Genomic DNA, 13,396 nt, shown 5'->3' with positions numbered 1-13,396 from the left:
TAGTTGATCCAGATTCATGTTTATATCATTATAAAATTTTGTTGAATCTAAGACAGACTATAAGAATTACTACAGTTCTTTATTTTATGTACTGCTAGGTTTTGTATTCATCACTAGAGAACAAAATCTAATAACTAATTTACTTAAAAACAATGTAACCACCATTAAGTTGACAATTTCTTTAATTATGTTTAGTTCAACAGAACAAAAAAGTCAGGAATAGATAACAACACTTCACCTACATCAGAGGATATCAGCCTCCCACATTATTTGCATTGCCGGCCATAGTAAAGATTTCACCGAATTAGTTGGAGTTATAGTCCTTTCAACTGAGATCGAGATCCTATCTAATTATTGGACGGACCTATTAGCAATGTTGAAGACGAACTTAACAATTTGTCGTAGGGTGGAATGAGAGATTCAAATGATCAGCATAGATTTAAACTACTACAGAGTAACATTTTACAACATAATTCGAGTTTCATGTGCTTTCGTTGTACAAGAATTTACTTCATTGCTCGAATTTGGATACTTCGAGTTGAGTATAAATATCTACATCCCACAAAAAATACTATGCAGGCTTTGCCTTCCCACCCCTAAAAAAAGAATAGAGCAAAAATCATTCTGTTAAGCATCATCATTAGCAAGATCTTGTTAAGCTTTCCTTTAGCCAAATTCTTGGGTAATCTCCAGACAAGAAGATCATTATGAGGGCCCCAATAAAATCCAGCATCCCATGTTTCCCTGATACTAGGCAATTAAATAAATCTTGGAAATTCCAGCAGCCTGAGAACAAATTCCAATGGATTTCTTTGCCATCTGACTCAAACTTTCAGCTTTGTTTTGATTGTGGGCACATCAGATTCAACAAAAGTTTGAAACTTTCCCTACAGCAAGATCTTTGTTGTCCCTGTCCCGGCGTGCCTCGATTTTCATGACAATGAAAAAATTGCCATAATATGATGTTAATCATTCATCAATCATAAGTGCCAAATCCCTGTGTTAAGTTCTTTTGTGCTGTAAAGCTGGTTCCTTCCCAATTTCCTCGATTTTCCTTAGGACTTCATTTGCTGGTGGTCTAAGAGACGGTGATGCAGAACAGCAAGACATTGCAAGCTGAACTAACTTCAGGGCACGATCTTCTGTCTTGTGCCTTTGTTTTCCTGTTTGATTAGATACAATGTTGGGATGATACATGTCCTTGATCCGATGGTCCAAAATTGCAGTTCGGATGACATTAGGCAAGAAAAATTCCTGAGAGTCTGACGAGTTTACACTAATAGGTTCTCTGCCAGTTAGTAATTCTAGCAAGAGTATTCCAAGACTGTATATATCAGTACTTTCACTAACATCCTTCATTTTCATCAGCTCAGGAGCCTTATAGCCCTGAGCTGCAGAAGTCTCGAGCATTTCTAGTCCTGCTGTTGGGTTCAAGACCAGATATAGACCGTAATCTGATATACATGGCTGAAAATCTGGCCCCAACAATACGTTTTTGGACTTGAGATTTCCATGTATGAGAGGTTTGTGCAATCCTGTGTGAAGATAAGCCACTCCCTTTGCTAAACCGAGGGCAATGCTATAAATCACATCCCATTTGTAGGACTCATTGTTGCTATCTGTTCATCAAAACACAATTACTTAAAATGCATGCTTTTGGAATATTGGAGTTAAAAGTTTTAAGACTCTATTTGAACAACCCAAAGGTGACTAAATATTATCCATTAGGAATTAGGACAGGCAGCAAGTAAACTGCAAAGAAGGCAACTAATTATCTATATAGTGAGGGCAGAATATGAAGACAGGTCGGTTCAGCATGCGAATCCCTTTTTTGCTTCAAATATCAAACCAAAATTTAGTAGAAGCTAAGTGATAAAAGGAATAGGAAGAAGTCATAATTTTTTAGAATACTAAATGTCAACAGCAGAAGAGATGGGCTATGAAAAAGTTGTTAGCTTTGACCTAGTGTTTAATAAAGAATTACATCCCCACAACTAAGTTGAGCCGTCCTGAGACGGATGGTTCTTTAATGCTTAAATTACTCAAAAAAATGAGGATCAGAAACTTCGATGCAAGGTTTAGGATAAAGTGGAAGACCAGTACAGAAATGATTGGATTCAAAAGAATAGGTCTGGTTGACCTACGAAACCGGCTAACCTGCTGATCATAAATCACAGATTCATAGGCAGGAATCATTCAATGGAATGAAAACAAGGTAATTAGTTCATCTAGGAAAAGAAAGACATAGAGAAGGCCAAAAACACCCAAAAGGACCCCAGATTCTAAAACTTGACATGTCTGATTTTGACAGTAGCAGAGTTAGCTGGACTGAAAGACCATACTCAACAAAATATCAACATTTATGACATGAAATGAATTAATGAAATGATTAGGACAAGTGACTAACAGAAAACCAGCAGGACGTATATTTATCTTCGATTCACGGTGTAATTGTGTATAGACTAACAACAGAAGAAGAATCTTAAGCTTTAAAAAATAGATTAACCTCACAGCCAAATCTTACACAAACCCAAGTTTAGAAGCAAAGTACTAAAACCAACATTGAAATAAGCATGGTTTATGACCAAGAAAAGAATATAACAGCAAGGAATTCAAGCATCAGAAAGATTCACCAACAAAGTCCCTTTTTTATATCACTAAAGGAAAATTATTCCTCTGTATGGAAAAAATTTAAGGATAATGTGCCCGGAATTATTTCATAAAAAGTAAGACTAGTTTGCCATAATCTGCTGCATAAAGAAACCCAGTTTAAGACATAAATCAGAATATTACAGGACGATGGGATCAAATTCGGTCTACATCATTACTCTTTTGTGGCTCTCTAAGCACAAAAAAAAAAACACATTTTCACCAATTTGCCAATCAAACAAGATGATTAAAACAATCAACTTTAGCAACAAACATGTTTTCAAGAAAACCCCAGCTCAAATTCAATTTTTTAAAACAAAATTAACAAGCAAGAACAATCTTCAGCAGAGAAATCCAGCTGAATTAAACTCCCAACCATACAAGAAAATTAAAAGAACCCACTTCATTAAAAGCAACAAACAACAAATTAAGACAAAACCCAGCTGAAATTGAAGCAGAAAAATGTAAAATTAAAGAAGATAGAATCAAGAAAAATACCTTTAATAAATTGAGCAAGATTTCCATGAACATAAAATGGATGAACCAAAAGCTTCTCACCTCTGGGACCCATATAAAAAGCCTTAAGAGGGACCAAATTAGAATGCCTGACCAAACCAATTGCATGCACTACATGAATTACTTCTCTAATGGTCCCACTACAAGCAGGTCTCAAAAATCTAAGCAACAAAACTGAGTTATTACAATTATTATTATTATTTTTCCTAAATAAATCAGCTTTGTACAATGTACCATAGCTTGATTTTCCAATTACTTCACCAGGTGCATCTAAAATATCAGAAACGGCTAGATCTTCGCCCCCTTCGAAGCAAATCAACTCCTCATCATTACTAATACTGTTAATTATGTTTCCTAATTCTGGGTCATCACTAGATTCACTGCCTTCTTTCTGATTTTCTGGGGTTTTTCTCTTGAACAAGCAGATTAAGAGTATGAATATGATGATAATAGTTAATGGGATTATTAGAAATAAGAATTTGTGGATTTGGGTGTGTTTCATTTTTTTAGAAAAATTTAAGAGAGAGAAAAAAAAGGTAAGGTGTTGTGTTGAAGAATGAGTATGCAAATGCAAAATCACATTTTGTTAAAGAATGTGGAAGTGTGGGGTGAGTTTAAAGAGTAAGACATAAAAGGTAGAAAAGGGTGTTATGATCTGGGAATTCTGTATTGATTATGATAGCCTTGAATTGATAGGGGAAGTAGGGACAATTTTCTTGTTGCAATGGTTTGGATTTATATACTACTACTAGTACTTGAACAAATATTTACCATTAAAACTTATTTTTGAGATTGATATATTGCTTTATTTTAACTCTTTTCTTTGATTAGTTTGTGGTGTCAGAAAATTAATCAAATAAACTCTTGCCTGCCATATCCATTATGTTGGTATGATGGCTTAACACTCACTAAAAGAATGTTCTTTACTAATATGGTGGTACCTGAAATCTAGGATCGAATCCTATCTATATTTTTGTTTTAACTGACTCGCTTTTAAATGTCTAGAATCGAATCTAGTCAGGATTTTTGTTCTATGTTAATTGACTCGTTCTTAAATATACTCCGTAAGAAAAAGTAGGTCTATATATCAACTATTTTGGATGCAGTATGTACTAAAATGCACTCCGCTTCTAATACTTCATAGTGTTTTAGACTCTAGATAAATGTCAACTTACAAAGTTACAAGTTGAGGACCAATTTCTTGGAAATGAATACTAGTTGAAACTTAAAAATGTAGGTTGTTAAACATTGCTTAGTTAATTAGGGATAGATGTAAAGTTTACTCGTTGTATTAAGAGTATAAGAGTGCATAGTGCTCATTGTGCAACAAAAGAACACATTTTCTTATATATAAAAAGAAAAAAAAAAATGTCATCACTGTAAAAGAACATGATATATATATTTATTATTATTTTTATAACTATAAATAGAAATAAGTACATCGTTATTCCTTTATTATATGGTTATGTTCTTCTACACGAGTATTTGTGTTTTTAGGATGCACTCTCACTCTATTATACCATCTAAATTGCGCCTACTTTTTTTTTTTTTTTTAATCCTAATGTTAGACTCACTATTAAATCATCTATTTTCTTATTATTCACTTCTATTGATAATTTTGTCAAAAAAGAATGTAGCGTATAAAAACGCTAAAACAAAAATAATACTGTAAACCGAATGCCGAATGGAGTGAATTATTAATACTTGTGTTTGATGTATATTTTAAAATTTTAAAATTTGATAGGCTGTTGATTTTCTTCCCCCAAAATAATGTTTATTTCACATAAAAACATGCTTGTAATATTTTTGGCTTCTGGTCCAAATATCCATTATCCATAATCTTACAAAATCAAATAAATATATTCACACCCCACCCAACTTTGGCTATACTATTACTTTCCGTCTTATTTACAAATCCTACTTTTTCCACTAGTTATTCAGTTATGCACTCCTCTATTATGACATCATATTCCTGTAGTTTCCCTTTCACCCTTTCTTTTCTAAAAGGAGCAACAGCCTCTTGCTTAAGTGCCAAAATAGATAGCCTACCTTCACCCCCTCATACTAAGCTTTGAACCCGACTCACCGGAGTTCCAACATCGCTCCCATCACCAGTGCTAGTTGCTGCTGCTCTGCATCTAGTTCCAAGTTCGCGTTGCAACTTGTAAGCATACAACTCAACTCTTATCCATCATCACAAGAATTTCTCACCCATATATTAACGATTTTACATCTCAAAAAATGTAAGCAGATTTATCATTATTACAGACTTGGTGTAAATCCTCACCATAAATTGGATAATATTGATCTCACAAAACACCAGTTGTGAAATAACCAACAAAAGAACCTAATAACATCAGTGCTAAATAAAGCAAATAAGTTAATCCGAACAAATTAAAGGAGAAATATGGAATTAAAACTACTGTATAAAGCAATGGGGCATCTTTGTTGCAAAAGTGACGTCTTATAAAAGATCATGTACATAGATTAAAGTTTATGGAACCATATAATTAAAGAAACCCTACATCATGATTAAGCAAAATAACTGCTATCGGTGTAAAAAAAAAACACTACATATATGCTGTTAAAAACCTTTACTACAAAAATATGACAATCCATTATGAATTCTAAATGTCGGAGCAACAAAACATTGTCTATAGTTCTAGCATCATAACTTCAACGCGCATGTTTGGTCAACCCAAATTCTATGCCATTATGATTTTGTTGAATTGAGAAGAGGATTCTCTAGAGGGCTGAACTTGAAGTTTCCGGAGAACATGGCTTCTTTATCTGCAAAGAGTAAACCATAAAAATTGTATCATAAGATCAACAAGTATAAAAGTTCGTATACTAATAGTATCATAAGATCAACAGAGCTTAAGAAAGACACGATGATACTTTAGACATTGCTACATCTAATAGACTTCCTTACTAAGGAGACTATAGGCCTAAGTTTTGATAAACTGAAAAGGCATACTGGAGCGAAACACCTATGAAATATCAAATAGAGAGTGCAAATTATATTTAGTTCAGTAATCTTCCTTTTCCTATACTACAGGGAGTACATATAAGGCTGCCTGCTGCCTCATTATGCACAGTTGAGGGTAAAGCATTTATGTAAACTTTGGATACAGTATTCATCACCATATTTATTTGTTAAAGAAACGGAAAAAGGTGCTTCAAGGTGAATGTAAATAGAAACTCAGATTAATTGAGATAATACAAGTCACCTACCAGTCAGGGAGAGGCAACTAACTTCACGACGAACATACCGAGCCATTGCCTGCAAAGATTGAAAAACCCAAAAAAGAGTATAAGAATGACTGAATGAGCCGTATACACTGAGAAATATATACCATCAATTGTCAGACTTTGTGTTGTGGACTTGTGGATTCAGAGAAAGGCAAATGCTCACTTCCATTTTATCAGTAACATTTTACAAATTAATTTCATCAAGCCTACTCTTCAATAAGGCTTCTTGATGATAACAATATTCAGAACAGATGTCTATATGGGACAGAGGATATAAGAATGGGAGATAGCATGAAAGAAAAAAAATACCATGGTGAAATGACTATCTGAAATTTGTCATACAAAAACTCATCCTGTTGAATGGCAGGTATACATACACTTTCCAAACAAAGAGAGAAGCGTCCAGGTTCTGCCTCTAGAGGGCAGTTTTTTTAATTTTTTTTTTTTTTTTTTTTTATTAAAACTATAAGCGTATAAGATGAGTCCCATGCAACACAGATGATGCCGCAGGTTCAACCACACAATGTAGGTCATACTATACTGAAGTAAAAATAGTAACAAAGAGGATACATCATAAATACAGTCATATTAAAAGTTGCAGGTATGAATTTCATCAGAAGAATATAGAAAGACTTGATAGGAATAACAATCAGAACCACAGAAGGATTATATTAACAAAAGAGGTATTTAATATATTTTGATAATGAGTTTCATCTGAGTTCATAGCCTTAAGTACTTGGGGACTAACAAATAAGAGTTCCAGACCAAAATTTAAAAACGAAGTATGAGAATGCACCTGAACAGGTCGTCTAGCAGCATCACTTGGTTCTGACTCACCATCATCAGAAAACACATTCCTGCACCACATAGAAGTTCAAGTATACATACAGAATCAGAGAACTTTGTATCAATAGCAAAGACTTTTTGGGAGTAGTTGGTCTTATTTCTCAAATTTTCACAAATTTTATTTCACGAAACAGATTGATACAGTGAATCTGTGAATGGAGTAAATATTTGCTTAAGAATGGGGCCTCGACACTTCAACATGGGTATGGATGCTTCACACATCATTTTGAACCAAAATCATAGTAAGTTTTAAAAATAGTTGAGCTGAAATTGGCATTTGACAATACTTGATTTGAGTAACATCACAGCAACAACATTGGGACAACTTCTGAATCATGCCAAGATTTCAAAACCAACATTAGACAGAAGAGAAGGAATATGGTATTAAAGCTTCTACCTGAAAGAGATATAATTAAGAGTACTAGGTAGAGAGATCTGGAAAAAATAAGGATTAAAGGAAATCAAGTGGATAAGAGAGCCAAACCCAAAGACTTGGTTGACAGATCAAAGATTTAAGCCCACTCATAAATAGCCACTTCCTAAAAGTTGCCTTTTATCTCCTCAAAAACATCCTCTGGTCTTACAACTAAATTTTTGTCCCTCATTACTTTCTAATTTCTTTAGCTATTCCATATAGGGAAGAGATAAATAAAACTTAATGAAGTTCAACTAGTATAATGCCCTTGGGTGAACAATGAGGAGGCAAGATATTATTTCACACATTACAGCTCATCTAGATTATGTACTTTCAAACTTTAAACACCCTTAGTACTCTCATTAGCCTCGCCAATTTTCATCCTATCATAACGTTCATTTAATTTGAATTCCTACCCCATCCCTACATTAGCACCATTTCCTCATATTTGATTACTAGGTCATAATCATACTGATATATGTGATTTATATTTACTGAACGGTACACCAACAGTCAAGCATAAGTAACTCGATAAGCTAACCCTTGTTTATGGAAGTCAAAATGATACAATGTGATCAGTGTCACAACACACAAGACAATTGATTCCCAATGTTGAGAAGTTCCAGATCATCTTTTCTGATACTATGTAAGTGAAAGGATTCAGTGACAAATTTTAGGTCAAGTTTATTCCTTCAGCTTAGGGCCCCAGACATAGAAACTTAATAAAAGTAGACCACAACTCTATTGTAAGTGAGCTCCAAACTTAGGCCAATACCTCCATATGACATTCGAAAGATCATCTTTTCCAGCTTCTGGAAGTAAGGCAGCATCATATGCAACAAGGTTTCCATAGAATATCTTCTCCAAATCCTTCATCCACTTAGTCAATAGCAAGTTAACCTGACAATGCAGTAATATAAAGGAAAGTAAGCATCAATTAAATAAATAAGTACCTATATCTATAATAACATGATGACAGACCAAAGCAAAATAATAAACAAATACCAGGAGGGATGTTATAATCTTGTTTACATAGTATCAACAGAGCCTTGTTTACTTATTAAAAGATGAAAAGAAAAGAAAAAATTAAGCTTGGTTTTAAAAAGCGAATTAACTTAAGTAAAGCCTTGTTGGTAGAGTTGGAGAACCTAAAGGCTAAAGGCTGGTTGTACAAGGAAAAGAACCTCCAACATTCATAAGATGATAAGATAGCTTAATCACCCTCTGTTTTCTTTGGTTCTTCCTATTAAAAAAAAGGAAGATCATAAGAATGGTAAGATTCCCACTTCATAATAAAACGAAATTAAAAAAATAAAAAATAAAAAAAAGATTCCAACAAAATAAGGCTTCATGAGATACTTTTTCATCAATATAAGGCTTCTCATTATAACCCATGCATGCATTAAAAACACAATGGTAAGTAATGAATGGGTAAATTTGGGTTTAATAACCCTATGATTCAGTCAACTTAGATGTCAAGTTGGTAATTGGAACTACCTCTTATAGCTCTTCATAATCAATACAGCAACAAATTCCAAAATAGTTATGTAATTGAACTAACCTCATTCTCAAGACTTTATAGACCTATTAACAGGCCATCTATGGTTCCAAACCAACTTTTATGACCCGAGGGATGTCCCCCACAATTACCTCAATTTTGAAAAAAAATTCCCAAAATTGATCCGAAAACGTGGATTATAGCCTTCAATTTTGATAAATTTTTTACTTTTCCTTGCCTGAAAATGAAAGAGGTCGAAAACTTCCCACAAACCCCAAGAGACATCGGGAGGCCATTTGGCTGCTTGGAACCATCTATTTTGCGTTTAAACAATCAATTTAGCCGATTACGTACACACCTCCCTTCATTAACTCAAAGTCACCAAGAGCCTTAATGTGATTGACTTGTGGCCATATTTAACAACATTATATGACCTCAAAATGCTTCTCCTACCATAACTTGAGTTTTCGACACCAAGTCCCGAATTCCCGAACATGGCCCAATTTTGTGTAGCTTTTAAATTTGACCTTTAGAGATTATTTTTGGACCTAACAATGTTATGCATTAAGGTGCTTCCGACAATTCCCAAAAGGCCTTGGGAAGCCTACTTAATGCTTGAAATCATCTAATTCATGCCTTAGCTCACCCATCGTTATCATGTCTTAAGATGCACTATTTTATGTTGTCTTGCCTTGATTTGGCCTTATGTTCCCTTTCCTTGGCCCTAAGGCAAGCCAAGATGCTACCCCACCTAATAATGCCCTCCGCCCATATCAACACGCAAAGTGAACCTTAGGTCTACAAGGAAGGGCATTACTTCGCTTCAGACACACGAAGCAAAATAACATTAAAAGTAAAGGTATTTCCCTTGTGCCAAAAATCCCACAATTACTGCACCTCTCAGGTCATTTCACAAATTCAGTTAATGCTAGGCAACCATCAACAACTATCATAGTATCATACACTACATATAAGTATATATTACTCCCTCCATTCCTTTATATTCTTTAAGTATTCTGTCTAGGGCGTTCCCCTTCATTCTTAACGTTTTCTCCTAAGAAATACAAATATTCCAATCTCTACTTGCCCACGAAAAAAAATGGAACAATGATTTATATTTTTTTGCTCATCCATTACTTTATCTAATTAAAGTAATCATAAAAGCAAAATATATAATTTTTTAACAAAATATATGTAAGTACTATTATCATTTGTTAATTCAACTGCATGATACCACATGTAAATAATTAAAAGGAATAGAGGGAGCCATACTAGAATGAAATTATTAAAATAAATTATTTTAGAAGAAATTATTTTAAAAAGAAATTTAAATAATCAGAATGCAAGGGACTGCATAGGGACTTTGATCATTTGGATTTAAATTTCTTGCATACATATTTAAAATTGAGTTATGAGATGTAAGATGCACTAACCCCAGCCTTGGATACTCTCAACTCCAAATCATGATTGTAGATTTCGTACACGTACTGACCAAATTCAACACCTTCTTGCCCTTCCTCTTTCAACCGTCGCAAGCACATCCACATATGAAGCACCAGCAGGGAAAACGTAGTTTTAAAAGTCTTCTCTATGTTAAAAACTGCAAGAAAGATTCACCTTTAGAGCCATACAATGATACAAACACATGACCAAATAAATTCATCCTCTTAGAAAAGGAGGTGTGCATGGTCAGTAAGACAATTGCTACTCCTAATACAGTTAGATTGCTGTTCATAAATTAAATAGGAGTGTATTGATCATAAAATTTTGTGTTTGCATTGCACACTAGTTGACTAGCAAGGCTACAACTAATAGGAGTTTTTGAAAACAAAAATAGTGCAACAATTTTACAAATGAATTATATGCTACCTTCAATGACAACAGTTGCTAAGAAAACTCTTGTTTCAGAACAGAGTAGCTCAAAATATGTGATGGCAACAGATGTTTCACATTTGCAGCGTTTGTGCATGCACTGTTAGTCTGTTACATAATCAATTGACAATGAACACAACAATAATGAGCCTTGAGTTTTCAAGTCATTACCTTTTTACTACTATGGATGATAAAACTCAATTTAAACCTAAGGAAGTAGCTTAACATACTCACAAAAACCAAATAAGTTTTACAGAGAACAATATCATTTGTATCTCTTACAATATATATGGTAAGAAACAAAGAGAGCAATTTAAGCTCACCATTGTAAATAGCAGGTTTATCAGCCTGTGTAATTATGCGTCTGTAAACCACATTTGCCCCTCGAATAGATTTGCTTTGTTTACTGTAAAAGAGCATCAATTTTAGGAAGAAGCGACGGATGCCTTGATAGTCTGGCTCTTCGATCCTCAAAGGTGAATCCTTGGCCAAAGCTAATGAACATGGCTTAGACCAAAACAACTTATCTAGCTTAACCTTAACCAACAGAAATTAAAGTCACTATCAGATTTAGACCAAAACAATTCCTGTTAGAAGCAGCAAAACTATACACACATCCAAAAATCTTGAGGGAAAAAAAAAAAAAAAAACATAATGTCTTTCCTTTCAACCAATGTACCCTCACAAAACATTCCGTATTTGATAACCAAAAACTAACAGTCCAAATTATCAAAGCACGCGTTGAATACATTCAATTCCATCCACCAAAAATCAAGCCAATGTAGGGAATTAATATTACAATCAATCATAGCCAATCAACCATTGTTTGCACAAATTCCAGATTATTAAACTAACAGTCCAGTTTATTGAAGAACCCATCGAATACATTCGATTCCATCCACCAAAAATCAAGCCAATGTAGGGCATTAATATTAAAATCAATCATATCCAATTTATCATTGTTGGCACAAGTTCAGGTTATTAAACTAACAGTCCAGATTATTAAAGAAAGCGTCGAATACATTCGATTCCATCAACCAAAAAATCAAGCCAATGTAATGCATATTACTGAAATCAATCAATCAAAACAAGAGGAACAAGAAAGTCATACAGTGGGAATGTTGGTGTTGTTGAAATCACTGGAATCAAGCGTAGAAGAAGAAGAAGGCATTGAAAAGGCAGCAACTTTAGCATAATTTTGAGTGCTTGAAAACCCTCCTAAAACCCTGCTTTGTGATCCAGCATTAGACATCTGAGCAATTGCTCTGCTCCATCTTGCCAACATTTTTATGACCTAAATCAATCAACGAAATTAAATTATAATTATCAATCGAAGAAATCTATCAATTGGGAAATTGGTAAATTAGGGATTTTTGAATTGTATATACCGAAAGAAATTGCAAAGGAGGAAGAGAGAGAATTGAAATAAAGAAAGAATAGGAAAGCGTGGGGCAGTGAGTGGTGAAGTTGAAGGTGGAGGTGGACTTCTCTCAGCCGGAGAAGCTCGGAATCAATACTATGTGGTAATTACTGATTTTTATTAGCAATTTTTGCATTATTAGGACTTTCATCATGTAAAAAAATAAATATATAATCAAAATCCATCCAATTAATTAAAGGTACCCAAAAAATTATCCAATGAAAGGATAAAAAAAAACAAATATTCAGTGAACAGATTTCCTAAAATTTAGGGTCTATTCTCATACGTTGAAGTTCAGTTCAGTTCAGTTCAGCACTTGAGCTCCTAATTTCCTTCTCTTATAAAATATTCAGTTCAGTTCAACTTAGTTCAGTCAATGAGAACAGGCCCTAGGTGATAAAAGTAAATATGTCGTTTTTTTAAGGTAGTAAAAGTCAAAATTTCCTAAATTAAACATACCTAAATCAAATAAGTTTACGATATGACTCTCGTGAGTGAACTCGGTTAATCAATTTCACTAACATAGGTTGTTTACCAAAGGTAAAATTTTACTCCGTAATATTTTAGGATTTCACCCAAAAATCACTAATTGTATATTAAATACTCCGTAGTTTTTTCACATAATATACAAGTAGTGTCTATCAAGATAATAAACTTAAATTGCCTTTAACCCTTATAGTTATACTTTATTAGTACAAAGTAGGAAGTACTCTGATATGAATTATCTTTTTTTTTTTTGACCCAAATTTGACAAATTACAATGGGTGATCAGGCAAATATGCTATACACACGATATTTCTTTACAATTTGACTTGGTTCATATAGCTAAGATATTTACTCTTATATACTACTCCCTCCGTTTTTCAATACGTGCTCCATTTCTCCATGCGCGGAATTTTAGGAGAAATTGGAGAAAACAATAAAATAT

General features: G+C 33.8%; 2 protein-coding genes across 2 annotated transcripts; both read right to left on the bottom strand.

Moving 5' to 3' along the window:
- Nucleotides 1–155: 155 nt before the first annotated feature.
- LOC145608373 (putative kinase-like protein TMKL1) lies at nucleotides 156–3,771 on the bottom strand. Its single transcript, XM_081663983.1, has 2 exons — nucleotides 3,148–3,771; nucleotides 156–1,619 (listed from the first exon to the last, which is right to left on the bottom strand). Exons 1-2 carry the CDS (start codon nucleotides 3,665–3,667, stop codon nucleotides 1,003–1,005), a joined length of 1,137 nt encoding a protein of 378 aa, XP_081520109.1. The 5' UTR covers nucleotides 3,668–3,771; the 3' UTR covers nucleotides 156–1,002.
- A 1,838-nt stretch (nucleotides 3,772–5,609) lies between these two features.
- On the bottom strand, nucleotides 5,610–12,563 carry LOC145608510 (uncharacterized). Its single transcript, XM_081664124.1, has 8 exons — nucleotides 12,437–12,563; nucleotides 12,160–12,342; nucleotides 11,372–11,585; nucleotides 10,610–10,776; nucleotides 8,454–8,578; nucleotides 7,214–7,274; nucleotides 6,400–6,448; nucleotides 5,610–5,955 (listed from the first exon to the last, which is right to left on the bottom strand). Exons 2-8 carry the CDS (start codon nucleotides 12,331–12,333, stop codon nucleotides 5,879–5,881), a joined length of 867 nt encoding a protein of 288 aa, XP_081520250.1. The 5' UTR covers nucleotides 12,334–12,342; nucleotides 12,437–12,563; the 3' UTR covers nucleotides 5,610–5,878.
- Nucleotides 12,564–13,396: the final 833 nt, after the last annotated feature.

The sequence above is a fragment of the Chenopodium album genome, chromosome 23, assembly GCF_948465745.1.
Source record: "Chenopodium album chromosome 23, dcCheAlbu1.1, whole genome shotgun sequence".
Lineage (NCBI taxonomy): Eukaryota > Viridiplantae > Streptophyta > Magnoliopsida > Caryophyllales > Amaranthaceae > Chenopodium > Chenopodium album.
The sequence above is the reverse complement of the archived record's forward strand: the minus strand, read 5'-3'. Positions and strand labels throughout refer to the sequence as shown.